This window comes from Arachis hypogaea, chromosome 17 (genome assembly GCF_003086295.3).
Source record: "Arachis hypogaea cultivar Tifrunner chromosome 17, arahy.Tifrunner.gnm2.J5K5, whole genome shotgun sequence".
NCBI classification, from domain to species: domain Eukaryota; kingdom Viridiplantae; phylum Streptophyta; class Magnoliopsida; order Fabales; family Fabaceae; genus Arachis; species Arachis hypogaea.
The window spans coordinates 132,208,868-132,235,371 of NC_092052.1; the positions used below are offsets into that span (position 1 = coordinate 132,208,868).

A 26,504-nucleotide genomic window follows, 5' to 3' on the forward strand; every position below is an offset into this window, starting at 1 on the left:
TTTGTAATTCCTATAAAATACTTATCTTTTAGTTTTTGGACTTATAAAGAATTTTCTTTTAATTTTGTTCCCGTAACACTTAAAATGTTGTGGTTTTATTAACAATTTTTTTTTTCCTTTCGCTAACATAACAGGTTAAATATTGATGTGTGACATGTTCTCTCACATCAATGGTTTAGATCATACCATGTTATTATTTAACTTATCAAGTTAATACTTAATCAAATAATTGAACTAGTGGACTACAAATAAAAATTTTACAAGTATCAAAATTAAAAAAAAATAGTATTTTATAAGGACAAAAGTTTATTTAAGTATAAATATTTTTATATTTTTTATATATTAAATCCATAATAAAATTTTAAAACTTTATTATTATCTTTTTATAAGCGGTCTTATTAATATATTTTTTAACTATTTCTTTTTATCTCCAACAGTATAAATGCCTTTTTATTTTATACTTACTTTATCTAAAAATTAACTACTTTGTTAGGTGTATATTATAATCGATCAAACATTAAAATTAGTCACTGATAATAGAAAATATACGTAGAAATATAAAATATATATTAAAAATAAATTAAATAACACATATTTATACATAAATATATTATAATTAATTTAATAATTAATTTTAGTATACAAATAATACCTTTAAAAAACTAAAGTCATTATGCAAAACAAACCATTCAAAGAAAAAAAATCTCGAAAATATTGTGCTTGATTACAGTAATAATATCTAGGGGAAAATTTTAAATATTTTATTTTAATTAATAAACGCATTACAAGTAGATTAAAAACTTTAACAATGTTTAACTTATTACAAAAAAAATATTAAATGCTTTAACTAATATTTTAGCACACTTATTAATAATACTCCAATATCTAATATGCTCGAAATCAAACAAGAAATAATTAGTCATCCACTCTTTCCACAAGCTAGTTGAAGATATCATCATGGGCTCACGAGGCACTCATGATTCATGACCCAATTTACACCAAGTGGTTGTGTTAGTAAGGTTCCATTATCACATCATTAATCATTAATTAATTACTGTAATGAAAATTATAACTAGAAGGCTGCATCTTCCTATGAGTCTATCATCATCACCACCTAAAAATTGCCTTGGTCAAACTTTATTTCCAAGGCTGCATATTCCTTTCTATTTCTCTTATGAGTCTTATCCTTATAAATTGATTTATTTCAATTTCGAAAATGATATAAAAACACTCTATCAATAATGTACCAAATTAAAGCGAAAGCCAAAGAAAATTAAATTAAGTGGTCAAAATTCAAAATACTCGTGCTCTTGCATGTACTTTATATGCACTTTCTCGGTTTCTCCTGCAACTACATTCGGAAAATATATTATGATTTATGTGGTTAACAATGTATAAACTTAACTGAATATATAATAATTAAACTAGAGTCATTAGAACTAATGAATTATAGTTCAAATGACATAGAGCTTGTTTGGGTGAACTTTTAAAAAAAATCTTTTTTTGAGTTATTTTTTTTAAAAGATTTTATGAAAAAGTAAAAATAATTTTATGTTTGGGTATCTCATGCAAAAAGATTTTTTTATCTATCAATTATGTTTGGATATAACAATATAAAAGTACTTATTTGTTTATTTATTACATGAAAAATATTTTTTTTTTAAGAAAAAATATCTTTTAAAAAAAGATGTAAATTACAGTTTCTCAAAAAAGATGTTTTTCTGATTTTTCTAGTACTTTTACTTTTACTACTCGAAATTTGCCAAACACGCTAAAAAATAAAAAAAGATCTTTTTTATCAAAATAAAGGCGCCCAAACAAGCACATAATCTTCTCATATTCACCTAGAAATAGTGAGTTCAAGTCTTATAACTAAGGGTTAAGTTCAATTTTGGTTCCTAACGTAGAGGTCGAAAATTTGTTTCGTCCCCAACTTTTTTTTTGCTACAAAATGATCCCCAAAGTTTCAGTTTGTTTTAAAATCGTCCGACGGACGAAAATACCCCTCCCTCCCCTCTTCTTCCTCAACACCCCTCTTCTTCCTCAACATTAACCTAGAAGAACAAACCCAGAAACCAGAAGCAAATGCACAAACCCAGAAACCCATCTTCTTCCTTAACATTAACCAGAAACCAGAAGCAGATGCACAAACCCAGAAGAACAACAATGGATGTAAGCAGCATCAAAATTCCAAATTCAAGCCAACATCAAAACTCAGAACTCAAAAAAATCAGAAATCATCAAAACTCAGAAAAAATCATCATCTGAAATCAAACAAACAACAATAAAAACAGCAAGAAATAGAAGAACAAGAGTAATAGAAGAACAACAACCCAGAACTCAAAATCATCATCATCTTCAAAACTCAAAACCCAAAATCAGAAAAACGAAAACCCATAACTTAGAACAACAACAACACAGAAACCAGATTGATAATCATAAGCATGCAGAAGCAGCAGAACCAGAAGAAACCACAAGAAACCAGAAACCAGAAACCGGCGAGGAGCAGCGACCCCGGCGGCCGAGCGAAGAGCGGCGGCATCCGTGAAGACCGGTGGCGGCGGCGGTCCCCCTTCCCTTCCCCCTCTTCTTCCCGAAACCCCCTCCCCCCTCTTCTCCTTTCGCGTTCCCTTCCCCCTTTCCCCGAGGAGCAGAGCGGCGGCGGCAGCGAAGAGCGGCGGCGGTAATGATGAAGACCGGTGGCGGCGAGAAGAAGAAGAAGAAGAAGAAGAAGAAGAAGAAGAAGGTGGTGGTGGTGGTGCGGTGCGGTGTCGGAGGGCAGCAAGGCGGCGGACGGCGGTGCGGTGGTGCGGCGGTCTCCCTTCCCTCCCACCTCCCCTCTCCCCCCTCCCCCTTTTTCTCGCGCCCCCTGCTTTCTTTCTCTCCCCAGTCCCCAGCCCCTTCTCTATCTATCCCTTTCTTTCTTCTTTTTTTATTTATTTTATATTTATTTTATTTTATAATTTTTTTAATAAGGGGTAATTTGGTAATAAAAAAATAAAATTGGTAAAAAGGACGATTTTAAAACAAACTAAAACTTTGCGGATCATTTTGTAGCAAAAAAAAAGTTGGGGATGAAACAAATTTTCGACCCCTACGTTAGGGACCAAAATTGAACTTAACCCTATAACTAATGACTCTAAAAAAAAAATAGTTATCAGAATTTTTTTTTAAATAGAAAAGGAAAGAGGCCATTAGGAGGAAAAAACATGGACGTGTTTAATATATTTTCTTTGAATAAATAATATAATAAATTAATCATATTATTTATTCTATATTTATATTAATTCTAAAATAATAAGTGATTCTTGTTTAATTCAAATTATTCAAAAAAATTTATTTTTATTTTTACCACGTAAGATCAGTTTAGAATTAGTTCTTATAAAGGCAATTTACGCAAATAAAATAAATGAACAAAACCTTTATGCAAATACAATATTGGCAATTTTCAGACGCAAATGCAACAAACGCAACTATATATAATTCGCTACACCCTGCAGCGGAACTCAGTTGCACGTAATCCGCTACAGGGTATCGCGGATTACGTTGAGAGATGGTTACTCATAAACCGCTACACCCTCTAGCGGATTATGAAGAGTGTGGAAAATCGGGTTTAGATATAACCAATATTTACCTAAATTACTAAGATGTTACAAACTTTTATAGTACTCCTAACATTTTTTAAGTCATTTTTTAAAAATTGTTTTGCATAGAAAATGGCTTAAAATGGCTTAAAATGTCCTTTATTCTATGCAAAACAAACCCGGTTTTAGAAAGTGTAATTTTTTTAAACATAAACCAACCCGGTTTTCCACACTCTTCATAATCCGCTAGAGGGTGTAGCGGATTATGAGTCTTGCATCATATGAGCATAAACCGCTACAGGGTGTAGCGGTTTATGAGTAACCCTCTCTCAACGTAATCCGCGATACCCTGTAGCGGATTACGTGCAACTGAGTTCCGCTGCAAAGTGTAACGGATTATATATAGTTGCGTTTATTGCATTTGCGTCTGGAAATTACCAATGTTATATTTGCGTAAAGGTTTTGCTCATTCATTTTATTTGCGTAAATTGTCCTTCTTATAATTGCCCTTCTTATATATATATATATATATATATATATTTGAACGACAATGTATAAAATTAATTTAAATTAATTTAAAATTATTTTATTTTATATTCATTAGTTATTTTTAAAATAAATACATAATATTAAATATAATAAATATGTAATTTTTAGATATTATATATATTAATTACTGCTCATTAATATTTATCTCTTTGAATGGAAATCTTTTTGAAATAAATTAAAAAAATATTTATTTTCCAAAACAAATTTTTTTATCTTTATTCTTTCGAAATTTATTTTTTTTAAGTTGGAACAAGTTTGTTTGGTGAACTTCATTGAAACTAACAAATATGTTCATTAGTACGGTAAAATTGTTCCTATTTTATACAAATTGAAAGGTATATTTTTATTTTTCTATTTGATTCACATACTTTTAAATTTTAAAATTTTTAATTAAAAATTTAAATAGTTATAATTTAATTTAATTTGATAAAAATAAATGTAGTCATATTATTATATTCATATGTTTATTTAGTTTCAAAAAATTAATGATTTAAAATCTATAATTTTAAATTTAAAAATCAATGTACTTATATTATTTTTAAATTAAAAAAATTATAAATAAAAGCACTCTTTCAATGGATTAGGTACTTAGTGTTCGGATACCTAATTAAATAAGCAATTTAAATTTTCTAATAATATAATAATTTGATTACATGATTCTACATAGAGATAAATGGATAATTTTAGGAAAATTGTATTAAAATGGACAGGTTATGTGAAGATGAATGTTAGACTTATTTTAATTTAATAAATTTTTTAAAATATAAAACATTGAATTTAAGATGAGAGTTATAACATTTTATAATATAATAGAAGGGTGTCCTGTTTTGTTAGGGTATTTTTGGTTCTGTTAGGATTTTATAGATAAATTTTTATTTTTAAAATTAACCTTGTGGTGTATCTTAGATCTAATATGGCAGTCTTGGCTGTCTTTTATGAATGGAGTAGAAATCAGTTAGAAGAAAAAAAAAACAAATAATTCATTTTGGGATGAAGACATTAAGAAGGGACTGGAGAAATGCTCTAAAAGTTTAGTAGAGAAGTTTTTGGCGGATGGACCATTCAGTACAGGTAATTTAGAAGCGACACTCCGATCAATATGAAGACAGTTAGAGGGTTTTAAAGTCTAAGATCATGGAGGTAGCTTTTCAAAAATTATATTTTGAATATAAGGCGATGGAGTGAATATATACATATCACATATTCAGAATTTTTTCATATCCCTATATGGATACAATTGTGGAGAATGCCTGAACATTGCAAGACTATAGGGCTGGGGAGGAGAATTGGAGAGACGATGAAAAAAGTAACGGATGTATGGATTTTTTCTATGAGGGGTAAGGAAGAAAGAATTATAAAAATACAAGTATTAATGGACATAACCAAACCTCTGAAACGAAAACTCAAGATCTCTAACAGCAACAATAAAGTTATTGATCTTCACTTCAAATATGAGAAGATTAGTAATTTTTGCTATTGTTGCGGGAGTATTGGGCATGAGGTTAGGGCATGTAATACTTATTTGGAGTAGATAGCGAAAGGAGAAACAAAGGAGGAGGAATGGGGGTATGGCTTAGAGCGGATCAGTTTGAATGGCATCCGGAGAATCAAAAAGAAAATAAAAACTCAAACTGTCCCAATATAGTGAGGGAGGGAGAGAAAAAACAAAGAAAATCAATTCCGGTGAGTCTAATCAAAAGCTTTGCTAGTCTTTTTGCCCAAGAGAAAAATTCACAATGCAGAGGCCAAGAGAATAAAGCACAAAGCAACCGCAAACTACTAACACAAGAAGGAAATAAAGGGGGAGACACAAGGAAGAAAGAAGCTCTAGTACCAAAAGTGCAACAACAATAGTTCAGATTACTACACAAGAAAACGCGTTCACATTTGGTGCGAAGGAGGGTGAAGGGGGACATTAGGGAGCTAGAAAACAGAATTTAAAGCAGTTAGCAAGGAAGACCCACACCCACAAATCTATTACGAGTTAAAAGGAGGTCTGGAGGTTCAAGGAAAAGCTCTAATGGAAAGAAGCAATGCCAAGATGATGTGTGGGAAGTGAATAAAGGGGAGGTTACCACCTAACAATTGACACCTAAGGAGGGATGAAGATGATGATGTGGAATTATCGAGGTTTGGAAAAATCCCTCACAGTTCATAACATAAAAAGAATTAACAAAACTCATTCCCCCGATGTTTTATTCCTATGTGAAACAAAGAATAACTCCTCGACTGTGGAAGGTGTGTTGCAGAGGTGCGATTTTAATTCTATGTTTACAGTTGACCCAATCGATATGGCGGGAGGATTAGTAATTGCGTGAAAAGAAGAGATTATAATGCAGATTGTGAAGCATGATTCCTTTTTTATTTACTTCAAAATGGAGGATAGGCAAGGCAAAATGAAATGGGAGGTGATAGGTGTCTACTTGCACACTAAAGAAGGAATAAGGGCGGGACAATTTAATAAAGTTCTGGGAGTTCTCGAGAGAGGGGGTGAGAGTATTATAGTGATGGGTGATTATAATGCAATCCGTTCCAATCATGAAAAAGAAGGTGGCCAAATTAAGACTGCAACTTCCATATAGCACTTTAATGATTTTATCAATTTCGGGAGGTTATTAGACATGGGATATGAGGGTGATAAATTCACATGGAGCAATAGACAATTCGGAAGGAACTTTATTAGAGAAAGGTTGGACAGAGTTTTAGTTACGAATAGCTGGCGAACTGAATTTCTAATGGCTGTTGTGAAGCATCTAGAGGAAACAGGTTTTGATCATAGACCATTACTTCTCTGTTTGGGGATGGAGGAAAGGAGGGAGAAGCGTCATTTCAGGTTTCAGGAACGCTAGTGTGAGAATGAAGAGGTTATTAATATAACCAAAAGATCTTGGAAGGTCGACATTCAAGGCTCGCCAATGTACAAGTTGGCTGGGAAATTAAAACATTGCAGGCATAAAATTGTTGAATGGCAAAGAAACTCTTCCTCTAACTCACAAACCCATATTCAGCACCTTAAGGACCATATTGTTCAAGAATCCAATAAAGGTTCCGAAGCGAATGGAAGTAATATTCGAATATGGGAAGCGGAACTAGAGGAGGCATTGGAGCAGGAGGAACAATACTGGAGAAAAAAATCAAGAGTGAAGTGGCTTAATTGGGACAAGGACACTAAATTTTTTCATTCCAAATTCCAAGTCAGAAATAGAAAAAATAAGTTAGTAGAGTTGGAGGATAAAGAGGGTGGAATTGCTAATGATCCAGAGGGTATGACGGCAGTAGCGCAAAAATACTTTGAAGATTTCTTTGCTACTAGCCAACCTAGAAACCCACTATACCAAACAAGATAAATGCAGCCACAAACAAGTCCCTGATTTGGCCAGTTACTGAAGCAGAAATAAAAAGAATGATTTTATCAATTTCGGGAGGTTAGTAGACATGGGATATGAGGGTGATAAATTCACATGGAGTAATAGACAATTCGGAAGGAACTTTATTAGAGACAGGTTGGACAGAGTCTTAGTTACAAATAGTTGGCGAACTGAATTTCTAGCGGCTGTTGTTCGGGGATGGAGGAAAGGAGGGAGAAGCGTCATTTCAGGTTTTAGGAACGCTAGTGTGAGAATGAAGAGGTTATTAATATGATCAAAAGATCTTGGAAGGTCGACATTCAAGGCTCGCCAATGTACAAGTTGGCTGGAAAATTAAAACATTGCAAGCATAAGATTGTTGAATGGCAAAGAAATTCTTCTTCTAACTCACAAACCCATATTCAGCACCTTAAGGACCAGATGTTCAAGAATCCAATAAAGGTTCCAAAGCGAATGGAAGTAGTATTCGAATATGTGAAGCGAAACTAGAGGAGGCATTGGAGTAGGAGGAACAATACTGAAGAGAAAAATCGAGAGTGAAGTGGCTTAATTGGGGAGACAAGGACACTAAATTTTTTCATTCCAAATTTCAAGTCAGGAATAGAAAAAATAAGTTAGTAGAGTTGGAGGATAAAGAAGGTGGAGTTGCTAATGATCCAGAGGGTATGACGGCAGTAACGCAAAAATACTTTGAAGATCTCTTTGCTACTAGCCAACCTAAAAACCCAGAAGTCGAGTTGCAAGGTATACCAAACAAGATAAATGCAGCCACAAACAGGTCCCTGATTCGGTCAGTTACTGAAGCAGAAATAAAAACAGCAGTTTATTCAATCAACCCTTTCTTCTCTCTGGGGGATGATGGTTTTACAGCCAGATTTTTTTAATTCTTTTGGGAGAATATCAAAGGTGACGTGGTTTAGGCAGTAAAGAATTTTTCCTCCAGAGATAAAATTCTTAAAGCCTTCAATCACATACATCTGTCTTATTCCAAAAGTATTGAATACTAAATCTATGAAGCACGTCCGCCCTATAAGCTTAAGCACTGCGTTTTACAAAATAATTTATAAAATTCTGGTCCATAGATTACAAATTGCGATGAACATAATTATAAGTGATTCCCAGAGTGTTTTCATCAAAGGCAGGTTGATTAGTGATAACATATTGATTGCTCATGAATATATACATTTTCTGAAAAATAAGAATTATGGGGATTATGATATGGCATTGAAGTTAGATATGAGTAAGGCCTATGATCGGGTTGAATAGAGTTTTATGTGGAATATAATGCAAAAATTAGGATTTTGTGAAAAATGGATAGTTTGGATAAAGAAACTTATGACAACAGTTTCCTATTCTGTTACTGTAGAAGGTCAACCTCATAGTTTTTTCAAGCCATGTAAAGGGTTACGACAAGATGACCCTCTATCTCCCCATCTATTCCTATTTTGTGCAGAGGGACTCTCCCATCTGCTCCACAGAGGAGAACAGAGACTGAAAATATCCGGGTTGAGACTCAATCAGAGGTGTTCTAGAATCAACCATTTATTTTTCGTAGATGATTCAATACTTTTCAGCAAAGCAAGTGAGAAAAAATACCAAAACTTGCTTCGGATTTTATAGGTTTATGAGGAAATAAGTGGGCAAAAAATTAATCTTGATAAGCTATCTGTCTTTTTCAGTAAAAATACACCAATTCACATCTGCGACCAGCTAGCTCAAATTCTTTTGGTACCATACATTGGAAATCAGAACAAATTACTAGGCCTCCCAGCAGTGATTCAGAGATCCAAGAAGGCTACTTTCAACTACATTAAGGATAGGGTGAATCAGAAATTGAGTCATTGGAAACGAGCTCTTTTATCTACTAGTGGCAGAGAAGTGATAATTAAGGCTGTGGCCACGACGATTCCTATTTACACTCTAAGATGTTTCAAACTACCAAAAACTCTCTTTGAACAAATTCAAAGAGCCATCCTATAATTTTGGTGAGGCCAAAAGGAGTCTGAACACAGAATGCAATGGATTGGTTGGAGAATTATTTGCAGACCAAAGAATCAAGGAGGACTCAATTTCAAAGACCTTAAAGCCTTTAATCTGGCAATGTTAGCAAAGCAATGATGGCGTCTACTCTCCAGGCCAAACTCTCTTATCAGTAAAGTTTACCAAAGTAAGTATTATTGAAATTCTGGTTTTCTATGAGTAAAAACAGGTACAAATCTCTCTTGGGGTTGGCGTAGTATAATGGAAGAAAGGAAAGTCCTGGAGAAAGGAATTCTCTGGGAAGTGGACAGAGGTCTATCTATTCGAATTAGGGAGGATTCATGGGTCAGAGACTATATAACCATCACTCATAATCTCTCACAATATACAGAAGAAAGTCCAAAGAGAGTCTCGGACCTAATTCTACCTAACAGGTCATGGAATCAATCACTAATTCAATCAATCTTCAACCCAGAAATTACTACAGCGATCCTCAACACACAGATACATAAAATCGAAGATAGAGTTACCTGGGTGAAAGGAAAAGGTGGTAGTTTCACTGTGAACTAGGCATACAGGATAAGCTTCTAATTTTTTCATCCACCTTTGAAATACCTGCCAGAATAATGCCAACACAAAGCATTATGATCTAATTTGTGGAAAATAAACTGTCATCCAAAAATTAAGAACTGCCTTTGGAAGATTATGCATGAGGGACTACCTGTTCTTCAGAAGATCTAATCTCGAATTTAATCAGTGAACCCAATTTGCCAGCGGTGCAACCAAGTTGAGGAATCAACCTTTCATTGCTTATGGGAGTGCACAGAATCGAAGGATATTTGGCAAGCAGCAAATCTGCCAACACCAGACGAACAAGAAGAAACCTGAAAATGGTGGATGAAATTGGAAAATGAGTTGAGAAGAAATGAAGCAACTAAAGAAAGAAGAGAACTTACAGCAAATATTACCTGACAGATTTGGAAAACCCAAAACGTTCTCATCTTTAAAGGTCGTCAAATTCTCCCATCTGAGATTTTGGCAGCAGCTCGGAAGACTATGGAAGAGCATCGAAAAATCTGAAAGCCTCACTTTCCCTTTTCTTTTTTACAATGAGATATATATTAGATTTTTGGTGGATCTAGTCGTTTTTTATTTGTTTGTAGTCTATTTTGGACCATCTATTTTTATTAATAAAAATCATATCCTATCGTTGAAAAAAAATTAAGATGAGAGTTCACGCAAGAAAGATATAAATATTACAACATCTAATGTATTATTAAAATATTTAACTTGTTAAATATCAAATTAATTTGATGATTGATTTTATAATAAAATTAGAATATGAATATTTCAAGTTAGTAAATGACATTATTAATTGGTATTTGATGAGCACAATATGAATTTTGAAATTAAAAACTAATCATATATATATTTATTTTATATATGTATACTTGAAGCAGGCAGTAAATATTTAAATTATCAATTAAATTTATTACTCTTAAACTTATTAACTTTTAAAGTTCTAGAGAATGTTGTATCAAGAAAAATTTATTTGTGTTGCTGACTTGATTCTTTTTTATGTAATCTAAAAATCTATTATTACTTTAAATTGTACGAAATTATTTTTTATTATTATATATTAGTGAATATATTTTTATTATCAAACTTGTAAAATGTAGTGAGCGTGAATAATAATAATAATAATAATAATAAATTTATTTTTAATGTGAAATGGATTTTAGTTACTATTTTTTCTCAATATTCTATTTTAAAAAAAAATACAAGTATGTTTGTTTAAATTAAAAAATTCTAGAATAATAAGAGTGTTGTTATTTATAATTTGTTAATTTAACAATAACATAAATACATTGATTTTTTATTTAAAATTATCGATTTAAAATTGTATAAGTATAATAATATGATTACGATTATTTTTATTAAATTAAATTAAATTATTAATTTAAATTAAATCTATTTAAATTTTAAATTAAATATTTTATAATTTAAAATTATTTCAATTAAATAAAAAAATAAAATTATACCAATACGATCTAAATTGTACGAAAATAAAAATAAATTCGTCGCACCGATAATAAACGAACTTGTTAGTTTCAATAAAATTTGTTGATGTAGTGGATGAACTTCACTAAAATTTTCAAGTTCGTCGATACAATTGATGAGCTTGTTCCAGTTTTAAAAACTAAAAAAAATTTTGTTTTGAAAATTAATTATTTTTTTTAATTTATTTCAGAAAATTTTCCCCATTTGAATATACCTATGTTGTGACCAACCAATGACACTAGTCTTAGTTGATTAATGCTCTTTAATATACCTACCCCATATTGGAGTAGCTACTTGTAGAAAATGGTATAAATTGTTTAGATTTTCTTCAGATAGATCGCAAAAATCAAGAATTTGCTTCAATCTAGAAGGAATAAATGTGACCTCAGTGGTAGATATTTCATATTTATTTATTAGGATAAAGTAATAAATTGATTTTTTATCTTTAGACTGAATTCTATTTTAATTTTTAATGTTTACAGTATTTTATTTGAATTCAAAAAAATTTTATTTAGTTTCAACGTAGCCTTATCATAAAGTTATTATTAAATAATTAACGTCACTATTCTACAAAATTTTAATGTCCTTCTCTGAATAAGAGATATATACAAACTCGAGACGCACATGACCAACTACGGATGCATCACCGCGAACCATTGAACTTTTGTTCAAACACATAGGTAGCGTTTGTTTTGAGGTACTGAGACAGAGACTGAGAGACTGAGACTCAGTATCGTGTTTGTTAGTTCAGAGACTGGTACTAAAATTTCTGTCTCTGTCTCTAAAATTTCAGTATTTCAGTACCTCCAAAAAGTAGGGACACAGGGACTGAAATTTTTAGAGATGGAGACTGAAACTTTAATAACATTTTATACCTAAAATATTTTCATTTCAATTAATTAATTCCAATTTTATCATTTGTGCAAATTAAATTAGAGTTTCATTCTTGTTTCAATTCCTGTCTCACATTTTGCACCAAACAGAATACTGAGATTTATTTCAATTCCTATCTCTTAGTCTCTGTCTCTCAATCTCAGTCTTTCCGTCTCTGTCTCTCCACCAAACGCTACCATAAAGAATATTATTATCGAGAACTTACTTTTTGCAGAAAAATTTGACGGTAGCGACGAGGACAAGACCATCGTCACCTCTATCACGGGAAACTCTTCTCAGTAACCAAAGAATTTGGTTATATAAGTTTTTTATATCTGAAAATTGAGTTTCATTAATTAATTAATATTGACTTTACGACAGGACTATATTAAAACTAAATAAAACTTTTTTGTATTCAAATAAAATACTTTAAACTTTAAAAATTAAAACGATTTAATTGTAAGAACTAATTTAATACTTTACCCTATTTATTATTTATGTACAATGCATGCAGAAACACACGCAAACATTGGTGTTGATGGAAAATAAGGTAGGGCAATAAATTGAAATTTTTTTATTAAAAATACAAAATTTAAGTTTTTAATATATTTATTTTATATTTATTAAGTAAAAAAATTTAAAATTTTTTATTAATAATAAATTTAACATGTACCCTTAACAATTTTTAGGATATATATTAATTAAACTCAATAATAAAATATTTGCATTTTGCACCCTTGAAGTCAATTTTTATTTCGTACTCTAGGTAGTAATCTTGGATTCTGGGTATCCGTTTCACCTATATTAAGGGCCACATGATGTATATATAATAATGATTTAACTAAGATATACGTCCTTAAATATTAAGATTATAAATTGATCTTTTATAGAAATTATACTAAATTTAAGTTTTTAATATATTTATTAAAATAAATTTTTTTATTAATAATAATTTTAATATATATAATTATATATGCTGAATTTTCGTCAGTGGAAAAAACAGAATCTAAGAAACATTAATCGAGAAGAAAGTGACTGATACTATATACTATACAGAATGGAGCAGAAATGTCAGTTAATAGTAACGTTCACGGAGGAAGAGTCAATGGTCATCAAAGGCATTATCATTATTATTATTATTATTATTATTATTGGCTTATTTTCCAAAAACATAACATCATGATTTTATTCTATGGTTTAGGTGATACAAGTCAAAGAAGAACTAGAACATGTCGGAGAAGCCAAGGTAAATATTTGTTCAAATCCAGTATTTGTATCAAATCAAGTGGAGTTCACCAACCACTTTTTAATTTTGATATTGAGTTTATAGTAGTATTTTTTAAGGGGGATATTTCTATAAACACTTATAAAAACATCTTTTTGTGAAGACGTGTGTCGCATTATTATTGGACGTATTAATGAACCGATTATTTTTTAATTTCTTAACAAATTAAAATAAAACCGATTTTTTTTATAATAATAATAATAAATCCAATTTCTTTTTGGGGATCTAATTGTATTTTTAAATTTTTAGAGATTCAATGTCTGCAAAATAAAAAGTTAGAGATATATTTGTCTTTTTATCAAAAAATTTAAAAATATTTGATTTAGATTGTGTAATTCGATCGGATCAAACCGGGTTTAATAATTATATGGCAGACAATTGGGTTTATTATTGTTACTATAATAAATCGATTTTATTTTAGTTTATTAAAAAATAAATTATTAACCGATTTAATAAAGATGTTCAATAATAAAATAACACATATAAACATCTTTAAAAAAAGACATTTTTAGTATCTTTATTAAAGTGGTCTCTATTTTTTAATAATGTGTAAAATTTAGTGTGTTTTTTTATATGGAGATTATATATCTGACTCTCTAATTTGTTAACTTTCACAAAATCGACCCTAGATGAACCTCTGAAATTTGAATTCAGCTCCCTTCAATTGAACCATCAGTTTTCTCCTTCTCTAATTCGGTGCCTCCGATTTGTGTTTTGAAATTTAAAAAAAAAAAATTGACTCTATATTAATTAAAAACACATAAATTCTCCGTAATTATAAACAATATATCCAAAAAAATGAGCCTTCACCAACCTTCAACTCTTTTTACTGTTGTATATCCTTTATTTAAACACTATATTATACGAAAGAGTTTTTACTCACCTATGTCTCATCTTTCATGCATGTACATGTCGTTTACAAAAGAAACATATTTATTTTTATATAAAGTTCATATTTAATTAGTTGTCTATGTACATATCATATTTAGAATTCGGTGCTGAATGTATATGATTGAATATATGTTGTAGAATAAAAAATATTATAGATATATATGGAATTTTTTTTTATATATATAAGTGGTTACCATTGCCAAGTAAATATTATTATTAAAATTAAAGTTATATTTTTATATTTTAATAATATTTTTTCTTATTAACACGTTTTAAACAGTAATACACTCTCTAATTATACATCTTTACCCAGTTAATATTGTCTTGTGTGATTTATTTTTTTTTAAAAGGTGAGAATCAAACATTTCATAACGTTGATTTTATTTCCAATCCTAAAAATTTAAAATTGAGGCCACTAAAAAAAAAATAAAACTTATTTATTGCTCTACCAATCCAAATTTGGTTTAGGCGGGTACAAATGAAAACCCAAACTTTTGTTTTTCCTAAGCATAGTTTTTTTTTTTTTGTCTACGGTATCCCTCAACCCGACAAATCAACGACTAATTCATCGCAGATCTGAGCTCCATTTAAGGATCTGCCGCTGGCCAATGAGTTGCTACATGCACAAGGTAGAATTCGAACCCCCGACACTTGTTTAAACGGACGAGTGAGCTGACTACTCGACCAACCCAAGTTGGTTAAACATAGTATTTATTAAGCATACAAGAGCTTATCTTTATTCTTACATGAAAATTAGAGGATCCATCTTTGTTTATTTGAGAGGATCCAACTTCATACATAATAAAAGAATAAGGTAGAGATAATGCACACTATACCCTATGTTTTGTTTTAGGTGCAAACTCAGGTGCAGTGGACTTCACGTGAAGTTGATAATTGAGAGTCGTTAGATGGTTTGACTAATTTGACTAAATTTTCATCTAACGACTCTCAACTATCAACTTCACGTGAAGTTGACTGCACCTGAATTTCCATCGTTTTAGGTCATGAATGCATACTACACCTTACTCATTTGGTTTTTCTATTTTTTGGGCTTGTACTAGGCCTTATACATAAAGGGCTTGTATTTACCAAGGGCTTGGCCCAACCCATGAATAGCAGCACATGCTGCTGCAATTGAAACAATCATGCACACAAGGCTCAAAGATTGAAGCCCAATCCATGGCATGGTTCCTTTTCTTATATTTCTCTTGACAATGATCATTTGTATTGGGAAATAGACAGCTAGAGGCCAAAACCCAATTGCACCAAGAAGGGCAAGCATGTCATTAAAAAATGGCATTGCCATGGCTAACACACTTGCAACCACCACAAATATGGTCCTCCAAATAAGCCTGAATAAATTGATGCTAAATTGAATTTTGCCAATTCCCACAAAATACTCCTTATTTATGAAGTTTGAGCTTGCCCACCTTTGACTCACCAATAATTCCACTATGTGATAAAATGGTTGGATAAGTACCTGTTCACAAATTTATTTAAAACAAGTGATCATATTATTATTATTATTATTATTATTATTATTATTATTAATAAAGTCAATCTCAAATATTATGTATAGAGTAAAAATCTAAATTGGTTTTTAAGAAATTTTAAAACATTAAGTTGGTTCTCAAAATATTTGTGAAAGCACATAATTAGCTTACAAGTTTGTGATATTAAAGAGATGTCCCAAATATTTCCATGACAAAATTAACGGACGAGCAACGCTAGAGAAACAATAATTTAAAGTTACCTTATTTAACTTAAATCTACGATTTCATGTATATAACATCGAAAATTACATACTTATTATATCTAATATTATGTTTTTATTTCAAAGATAATTAATGAATGTAAAATAAAATAACTTTGGTATGGATTTTATTGTTTCCAAACATTTCCGTTAACAACCCGAGCCATAACTTTTTTAATGATCAATTTAAAGTTTTACTCATTATGTATATTTGTCAATGGTTTCTAGAATAAAAAAAACACAAAATCTATAATTTAGAATTAGAAAAGATTTTTTTTTTTTCAGTATCAACCTCATATGTTGTTTGATGTCTCATTGACATATTTCTAGTCATTTTTAAATATGAATTTATCAGCATCAAGATATATAATTGTTGAATAAATTACTATTTATACCCATAAAAAATACATATGTTGACAAATGTACCCATATAAGAATAAAACGACAATTATAACCACGAAAGATGGCTTTCGTGTGCCAAGAGTACCCGGACGTTGGTTACACAATTGGTCCGTTAGGGTATTCTTGGCACACGGAAGCTATCTTCCGTGGTACAATTGTCGTTTTATTCTTATATGGATACATTTGCCAGTATTTGTATCTTTCATAGATACAAATAGTAATTTATTCTTTAATTGTTTATTTGAGGTTGAGCATGAAAAGAATGCATATGATTAAAAAGAGCAATCTAATAATGTTATTAATTACCTGATATGCTCCAAGAATGTGGACAATAATGAAGACATTACCCATATAAACAAGCCACACATGTTCATTTCCAGTGGTGTTGAGAATGCTCCCAGGAGTGTCTGCTCCAAAGGCTGCATATCCAGCACCACCAGATAAGAGGAAGATAATGCTCATTGTAATTATTCCAATGCTATTTGCCATCTTCATCACTTTGTTTTCTGCTGGTGTTGACTTTAAACTATCCTGTTATTCACAACCCTATTATTAGATATTATAAAAAAATAAATATACTAACATATATCTTTTGTCCTTAACGTTTGTGATATTTTTTTTTCAAAAATATTTCTAATATTTAGTTGTATTCAATTTTATCTCTAATGTTTTAGATTTGCGTCAAAACTGTCCCAAACGTTAACCCATATAAAATATTAGGGACAAAATTGAAAACTTTCAAGTATAGTTTTGATACAAATCGAAAATGTTAAGGACAAAATTAAATGAATCAAAAACATTATGGACAAAATGGAATGAAATTAAACGTTAGGGTATTTTAAAAAAAATCGCGAACGTTAGGCACAAAAAATATACTTTACCTAAAATAAAAATTAAAGTGGCGTTTAAATTAGGGTAATTTTAAGAAATCATCTTTATACCTAAAAGGACACTTAAGATTCAGGTGTTTTTCTTTTCCTGTCATTCAAATTTGTAATGGCAGTTATAACTGTCGTTTTAACTAAATTTTCTTTTGTAATGATAAATGAAACTTTAATACTTATCTCAAGATTATAAAAAGTATTTAATATAATTATTAGTAGTAAATTAGAAACAGAACACAAACATAGAGTGCTTAACCAAATTCATATACCTGTATGTCTATGGAAATTTGAGCAAAGGAATTAGCGAGTGCAATGTTTCCAAGTGCAACGAGCATATTCCAAATATTTTCTGCTGAACTTTGCCCTGTTTTGCCCATAAATAAAGAAGTACTCTTTCCCTTTCCTGCTCCAATTCACATTTCTCCAACATAAATAATTATGCATAAGATCCATTATAGAAACTAATTTTACAAATAAGACTATGCGAGGGTTATATAAGACTAATTACAATTCATTTTAAGCTAACCAAATTTATTACCAAGATGAGAAATGCTATTTGTACACTAAAATCAGCCACTAAAATCAGCCACTAATGTATTTATATTTATGTATAAATACATATGTGGTTTAATTTATTTTCATAGTGTATTTGTATTCCAGTATATATTTTATATTGGTGGCTGATTTTGGTGTACACGTAGCATAACCCTATGAAGATATTATCATGTATAGTAATTAAACTCAAATCTATTGAATAGGAATTGAATTAAAAAAATATATGAACATATAATGTAATTCAAATAATAAAAAAATACGTAATAATATACAACAATTATTTTTTGGTCCAAGCCAAATGGTTCCCTCTAGTTCTAATAACCTTGATAATTTTTAAATAGTAAAGAAAAATTCTTGCCAATTTAGCTTTAACACAAAATAATCCGATATTGATAGAATTTATTTTTTGGACGGGGATGATTTTTTTTTGTTTTCTATGTTATTCCCCAGTTTAGCAGGTTAAGGACTAATCCATTGCGGATCGGAGTTCCATTTAAAGGTTTGTCGCTGTCCAATAGGTTGTTGGATGTAGAAGGCGGAATTTAAATCCCTTAACGTTTACTTAAGGGGACTAGTTAGCTAAACCTCGGATAAAAGTTAAATAAAGATAGAGAAACAAACCTTGGATAATGACTGTAAGAGAAAGCCCAATGCCAATAAAGGCATATCCAAAAGACATGATTGCTGCTAAGAAGGAGATCCAAGATAGCTTGTGAAAATTAGGAATTTGAGAAAGGAAGATTTCAGCAATTGCAATGCCAATAATAGATGGATTATTTGAAAAATGGCAATCAGCTTCACTCCCATTATGCTTCTTCATGCAATTGTTCTTCACAATTGTCCTGAAATATATATTCAATTACTACTAAAATAATAATTGCGACGGAAACTAGCCTCACAATAATAGTTAGTGCATCAAAGGGTCATAGTTTTATTTTATTTTTAATGAATTATTGCCAAACAAAAAACATACTAACATAGATACATATGGATTAACACAAACAAAAAGCGAAACCAACTAATGTTTTTAACTTTTTTCATTGTTAGTCCTATTTTCTTTAGTATTAGGCTCTATTAGTAAACTCCCAAAATAATAAAAAAGAAGAAGAAGGAAATTAAAGAAGAATGAATTTCCATATCAGATCATAAAAGATTTAAAAATTGATAATCTTAACTATAAAAGCTACAAACTAATTTGATACCCATTAAAGATTATATAAGGTTGACAAATTATCTAAAACATTGATAAAGCTATCCTACAAACTACTTATTTTGGATTGTGTTTTCTAACTAACTCAATATTTGATAGTATCAAATTAATTTACATATTGTGTAATCAAATTGGTACTCAAAGAATTTTAAATTTGACACGTTAGTTTCTTGCAGATCTTTATTCTCTAAAAGTCTTCAAAAATTAATTCTGTCAGACAGATTGGTCCCTCCATTGTTTTGAATAGAAAGTAATGTGTCTTATATTGATTTTTTTACCTAATTTTTGTATAACATTTGTTAGAGACTTATTTGTCCAACACACATATTAAAAATTTGATTGAAAGCGGGTCAATTTATCCGACGAGAATAATTCTCGAGGACTTCTAAAGAATAAAAATTTGTTAGGATCCAGAATGTTTCATCTAAAATTTTTTGGAGACCAATTTAGATATTTACTCTAAAATTATTAATATTCTTTTGTGATCAAAATAGATAGTTTATTCATTTGAAGAACCTAACAAGGCACATAAAAACTTACACCACACTTATAGATGTAGTTATTGTGTAGCCAATTGCAATTCCAACGAGATTGCTATACTGGATCAATCCACAAATCATATGCATTCTTCCTCCTAAAGCAAGAATTAGCCAAAACTAAAATAAATCATAAGATTTCAAATTAAAGGGTAACAATAATACTATCAACTATATATATAATTTGTTGTGGACATAATTGCTACAAATTAATTAAATAGGTACCTAAGTGAGCTTTTACAGCTTCCATGTAAGTGTGATTTCTCTTGCCAGTAACTGGGTGAGGCGATCTATAACAATCTGCTAGAAGATTAGAAGTGAAAAGAGTAACTCCAGCAAAGATCAAGATAGATGCTGTGCCTAAGATCCATCCTAATTGCGCCATCGCCCATGCTAACGATAACACTCCGGCTCCGATCACTGCTGTTATGATGTGTGCACTCGCACTCCATACCGTCCCTGCATCTCATTCAAACTAACTTTGTTACTTCTTTATACATTGACCATCTTCATTTGGTAAAATTACATTGACCTTAATATATTCGAAAATAGAAATGTTTGGTAACCAAAGAAAATCAGCCAAAAACAGCCATAACTTGCCTTATTTAGCATTCATTAATTGTTGCGATAATTAATTAATACTAAATAAGGCAAGTTCTGTCTGTTTTTTTTTTTTGTCTACCTAGCATTACCCATTTGAAAATTTGTCTCAACAAGTTTCACCAAGTCAACAACTCCCCTAGGATTATTGACTTTTAATTTGTTGAGGTTTAGCACAAATCCCCCTCCCCTCCCTTTTCCCCCTTTTTAAATAGATTTGGTAAAATAAATTTGACTCATTTTCAATTTTCTAGCAAGACTAGAAGGTGACAATATCGGTTGTTAATGTTGGGTGTTATTTTTGTATGGTTTAATTACTCTGTTGGTCCCTATAATTTCGCAAAATTTTCAATTAGGTCCATATACTTTTTTTTCTTTTTAATTGGGTCCTTGCACCAGAATTTTTTTTCAATTGAGTTTCTATACTTTTTTTTTTCTTTTTTTTGAGTCCCTGCACCCTTTTTTTTTTTAGTTGGGTCCCTATACAATTAAACCAATTACTACCAAGAGGGATCTAATTGAAAAAAAAAATTTATTGCAGGTACCCAATTAAAAGAAAAAAAAAAGTATAAGAATCTAATTGAAAATTTTACGAAATTATAGGAACCAACAGAATAATTAAACCTTTTTTTATTATCGCTCAATCGGCTTAATATTCATGTGATTTTACACACATGCATAGTTTTTTTATAAAATAATTAACATAAATAAATAAATGACAACCTAACTATAACTAACACGTTTTTCATTACAAATTAAAAAAATGTAGAAATTTATTAAAATGAGATGAATATTATTTTCAATAAGTTGAAAGAGGAATTTTGGTGAAAACAAAAGAGTAAATTTTTTTTTAAATTACGGATATATATTGCTTTTTGGAATATTTAGTACCCAAAAATATCTTTCAAATTTGAAAAGATTGCAAAAATGTGTTTGCTTCCACTTTCAAGTGGTTATGCATTGGATTTACTTCATATTCCTTTAAACTATAACACCCCTAAATAATAAACCAAAATAAAAATGCTGAACATGTTTTTTAGTTTATAGACTAAAGTATAATCTGAAAATGATTTAAATACACATAGAGACTTAGTTTGGTAAATTTTTATTTTTTCGAGAATAGCTTATCAAAACTAACTTATAAAAAATAGTTTTTTAAAAGTTATAGCATATTTTTTTAAAATCAAATTAAAAATAGCTTTTAATAAGCACAAATACCAACAATTATGTTTGATAAAATAGTTTTAAAAATTTAAAAATACTATATAGACATAAATGTAAGAATAAATTTAAAATTTTAATAATATATGATATTATATTACACTTTTTAAATTTAATAAACGTAAGTCAACTTTGGAAAACACCTTATCTTTTACAAAATAGAAGAATAAATACATAATTTTTGGAAAACACCTTATCTTTTACAAAATACAAGAATAAATACATAATTTTTTCAATTTATTAAACACAAAATAAAAAATTTGTACGTTTTAAAAACAGAAGTATCTTTTTAAAAAACTTTACCAAACTAAATCAGAGTTTATTATATATGTGATGTATAATTTTTTTAAAAACAATTTAACATATTTAGTATTTACTAATTAATGAGCGCATTAGATATGTGAAAGGAACGTTAAAAATGTTTAATTCTCTTTGTTTGGAGATAAGAAAAGAAAACAAGAGGAAAAAATAAAAAGAAAGAAAATAGAAAGAATAGAAAACAGGATCGAGAGAAAATGAGAAGGAAAAAAACAACTAAGATGTAAAATAACAAATTTATTTTCATTATAAAATGAAGTATAAATATTTTTATTTATTTATTTTTTTATTGTATTTTATAAATATTATAATTTTATAATTTTAATTTAAATTATTTATCTAATAAATATAATGTTTAAATGTGAATCTATATTATAATATATTAAAATTAAATTTATATTAATAATTAATAATAAAAATATAATTAAGGATAGTATTGAAAATATATAAAAGACAATATTTTTTCTCTTGTTTTTGTGCTTTTGATGGAAAGTAAATTTTGAAAATGCTAAAAAAATAACTAATAAATATTATATTTTTTATAATTAAAAAATTTTTATATTTAACAAACGGATTATCATTTGATTCGAATTTTTTTATCAACATTTAAATATATATATTTAGAAGGTATGTAAAAAAATTCTTAGCAAAATTTGATCTCTAATTTTTTTTTTCAAAAAGAGTTGGTCATTCACAATAATTTTTTTAAAAAAAATTAACAAAAAATATCAAATTTTAGTAATAAAAATATTTTATTTTTCTAATAATATTTACAAAAATGCATGCATCAAAATATAATATCTAAAATTTTTTTAGAATATATATTTAATATCTAGTTCCTTTTATCATATTTTTAAATTTTTTAAATTTTATTTATTATTAATATTTTTTAAAGTTATTTTTGTCCAATTTTTAAGTACCATTTTAATAGTTTCCACTGAACTAAATAGTATTTAAAGTAAGACGAGGTTCAAATGAATCATATTCTGATTCCGATTGACTCCATGCATGGTATGATATTCTGACTTCCATTCATGCAAATATATAATAATAGCATCTAATAATGAATGTGAGTTTGTATTCATTCAATACAAATTAATTGAATGTATGTGAGCTCTAAATTATTAAATTTAACAAAGGCAAATTCTACTGTGTCTATGATTTAATGTCTAAATTTTGTCTAATTTTTTTATAATAAATTTTAAATTTTTAAAAATTATTTATTTTTATATTTTTTAAATTAAATATTAATTTTAACTTTTTTTAATAAATAAACATCACATTTTAAGCACCATAGCATTCATCTTTAATAAAATGCATTCTGAATTTCAATCTCCACAACCACTCATTCCAAGGGTCAAAAGAGGACCAAAACAATTAATAGACATTTATTCTGGTTCCTTTATTATTATGATTATCTTTTTTTCTTTTTCTCACTCTAGTGGCCATTTTAACAATATTTTACAACTAAATGAAAAGAAGCTTAAGATGGAATAGATTCAGGAGGACCCAACAAACATAGATTATATATTTATTTAGTTATAGTAAAATCTCAAATTCATCGTCGAAGTAATTTTCGAATTCAAATCAATTTTCGGAAGATTTATACATTATCTGTATTTAAAAACAGTCATTTTCATTTTCATCCAGACATTTTTTTTCTGTAAATAAACATTTATATAGGGGTGTACATTAAAAAAACTAAAATATAATTAACCGATTAAAAAACTATAATCACATTTTAGATAATCAGTTTAACAAAATAATTTTAAAAAAATCAGTTTTTATCCGATTAACCAAAATTAAAACCAAAATTTAAAAAATTTTAATTTTAATCTTTTAAATTAAAAATTCAATTTTAAAAAGTAATTTTTTTAGAAAACCGGTTTTTTTCTAAACCAGTTTTATTTTATTAAAAATTAGTTTTCTATTAAAAAATCAATCATTTTTTTAAATTAAATTTTTTTATAATCAATTAAAAATCAATTTTTAAATTTTATAATAAATTAATAATTAATTTTATTATATAAAATTAATTTAATTAATTAATCAAAATTAAATTTTTAATTAACCAAAAAAATGTTTAATTTTTGAATTAACCAAACTACGTACACTCCTACATTTATATATGTGATGCTATGATACGTTCAGTTCATAAATCATAGCACTCTGAGTATCTGACCCTCAAATGGGGAAGAAAGTTTTAGTAGAAATAATAAATGCACCAGGAAAATACAGAAACATAATATTTGAGAAAAAAAATTCTGCAACGGTTTTTCTTGTTGCAAAATTGATTGCACTTATTTTCTATAATAATACCGACACCAAATTTAACCCGCTAATTAAGTTTTTACATCATATTTAGTATTAAACAACGCACCTTTTCTTTTTTTACCAAAGATAGAAGAATCGAACCCCCAACTTTTTAATTAAGTATGAGAAGACTATGCTTAAACATCGCACCTTCACGTTAAATAAATAAATGAAAAAAGAATGAACTCCAAGTTTGAGTTTTAATGCGTGCAATATCGAAAATTAGGTTGTGTTTGGTTGATTTTTTTTTTTCTTTTCTTTCTAAAAGAAAATTTTTAAAACAAAAACAAAAACATTTATTTCCTGAATAGATTGTTGAAACATGAGAAGAGAATTGCATGCACGAAATTAATTAAGAGAAAATTAAAAAAGAGAAATTAAAGCATACCAGTTCTTCTGGCTTTGCCATCATCGTCCAGAAGAGCATTCGAATTTGAATTTGCACCAACAACCGACTCCACTTCCATCTTTGATTTCTCTCTCTGAATTGAATAAATGCAAAATTAAAATTAATTAATTATTAAAACATCCACAAATTAAAACGAAACTAATTACATTTGATAAAACAAATTAAATAAACTTGTGTACCTTGGTAGATTGAACGACGATGTTATTACCTCAGCTTAGAATAATGAAGTAAGAGGTGAAGCTACGACGGTGATTTCATTCAGCAGCAGTGTTATTAGTATAAAATTAGAGAAGAGAGAGAAAGTAGAGAGAGATTAGATGGTAGCTAAGAATGCAAACGCATTGATGATGTTTGATAAATATATATAAATGTGAATGTGAATGTGAGCATATTGGTAATTAATTGTAAAAAAAAAAAAAAAAAGAAACAGAAAAAAAATTTGTAGGAAGCACAAGTAGCTGTGATTTGGTGTCAGCGGTTTTTAACATTTTTACAGCAAATTAAAGTTTTTTAAGTCTGATTATCAAAACAAGAAGTAACCATTTATGGTTTTACACTTTTACTGTTTTAGTTGTTTTTTTTTTTTAAACCTATAGTTAACGGTGAAAATTCAGTTAAAGTCAACTTCACGTGAATAAGTTAATAATTAAGAGCCGTTAAATAATTTGACTAATTTGATTAAATTTTTATTTAACGACTCTCAATTATTAACTTTACGATAAATTGATTGCACCTGAATTTTCATCGTAGTTAACCGTGCTAACCAGCTGAATTCTCAATCAGCTTACGAGTTGCAAGGATTGGAGTAGAGTTGATCCAAATGGTTGTTGATGACAATGTCAGAGATGACTATGGATTGTTTATTATTACTGATTAGTTCTTGATTCTTTTGTTGCTCCACCTTGTTGTGTTGAGCTCCTTTAATTTACTTCAAAAAAAAATGAAAGCTCAACGTAACGTTATTTTTACTATAATAATTATAATTTTATTAAATTTATAATTAAATTTATATATTTTAAAATTTTATAATTAAATTTTTATACCAATTTAAAATTTATAATCACATTTTTATTATTTTAAAAATATTTAATTTAACAAAATATGTTAAGATATATTTGTTAGTCATACGAGATAAATAAAAATATTTTTGTAATATTTACTGTTAAAAATAATTTCGTCGCAAAATTATAATTGGTGTTAAAATTTAATTAAAAATATTAAAATATTTAAAATATTAAAAATATAAAAAATTATACATTTAATAATTTTTATGATAAAATATTTTTTATGATGCTTTTAAAAATATGCTTTAAAACACATATTAGTAAAATTCTAAATATATATTTTAAATTTAAGTATATTAGATGTATATTAAAATTAATTATTAGTATAAAATATATATTAAAATATAAAATATAAATTAAAAATAAACCAAATAATACTATATCTATATATAAATATATGATAGTTAATTAATTAATTTTAGTGTATATATAGTATTTTTATTTTAAAATTTATTAGATTAAAACCAATATTCTTTTTATAGGAACTATCACTAACAAATAACGTGTATTACTTGATTACTTGAAGGAGTGACTTTTATAATTTTCTATTTTTTATACAAGATAATAAACACAAAATTATAGTCTAGTGATGATGCAAACATGAATTTTGATTCGGTGAGCAAACCGACTCAATAAAAGATCTAATAA

At 28.6% G+C, this 26,504-nt stretch overlaps 1 protein-coding gene and 1 long non-coding RNA gene across 3 annotated transcripts; both read right to left on the bottom strand.

Annotated features, from left to right (window-relative positions):
* Positions 1–752: 752 nt before the first annotated feature.
* Positions 753–10,585, bottom strand: LOC140181077 (uncharacterized). Its single transcript, XR_011875712.1, has 4 exons — positions 10,450–10,585; positions 10,203–10,365; positions 10,012–10,096; positions 753–1,351 (listed from the first exon to the last, which is right to left on the bottom strand). It is a non-coding gene; the product is annotated as an uncharacterized lncRNA (long non-coding RNA).
* Positions 10,586–15,285: 4,700 nt separating this feature from the next.
* LOC112766618 (amino acid permease 1) lies at positions 15,286–25,123 on the bottom strand. 2 transcript variants are annotated; one of them, XM_025812515.3, is made up of 8 exons: positions 25,001–25,123; positions 24,772–24,865; positions 20,157–20,390; positions 19,936–20,029; positions 18,807–19,027; positions 17,900–18,033; positions 17,053–17,277; positions 15,286–16,071 (listed from the first exon to the last, which is right to left on the bottom strand). In XM_025812515.3, the coding sequence occupies exons 2-8, from the start codon at positions 24,848–24,850 to the stop codon at positions 15,649–15,651; spliced, it is 1,410 nt and encodes a 469-aa protein (XP_025668300.1). In that variant the 5' UTR covers positions 24,851–24,865; positions 25,001–25,123; the 3' UTR covers positions 15,286–15,648. The 2 variants fall into 2 exon arrangements, with proteins under 2 accessions (XP_025668300.1, XP_025668299.1); XM_025812514.3 differs by having other exon boundaries at positions 24,972–25,121.
* Between the last annotated feature and the right edge of the window lie 1,381 nt (positions 25,124–26,504).

Excerpts from the sequence above, each read along its gene's own strand:
- LOC112766618 (XM_025812515.3), bottom strand. The coding sequence starts at position 24,850 with ATGGAAGTGGAGTCGGTTGTTGGTGCAAATTCAAATTCGAATGCTCTT. Across the intron at positions 20,391-24,771 it reads TGGCAAAGCCAGAAGAACTG|GGACGGTATGGAGTGCGAGT; the intron begins GTATGCTTTAAT and ends AATGAGATGCAG. Across the intron at positions 18,034-18,806 it reads TCTTACAGTCATTATCCAAG|GAAAGGGAAAGAGTACTTCT; the intron begins GTTTGTTTCTCT and ends GAATTGGAGCAG.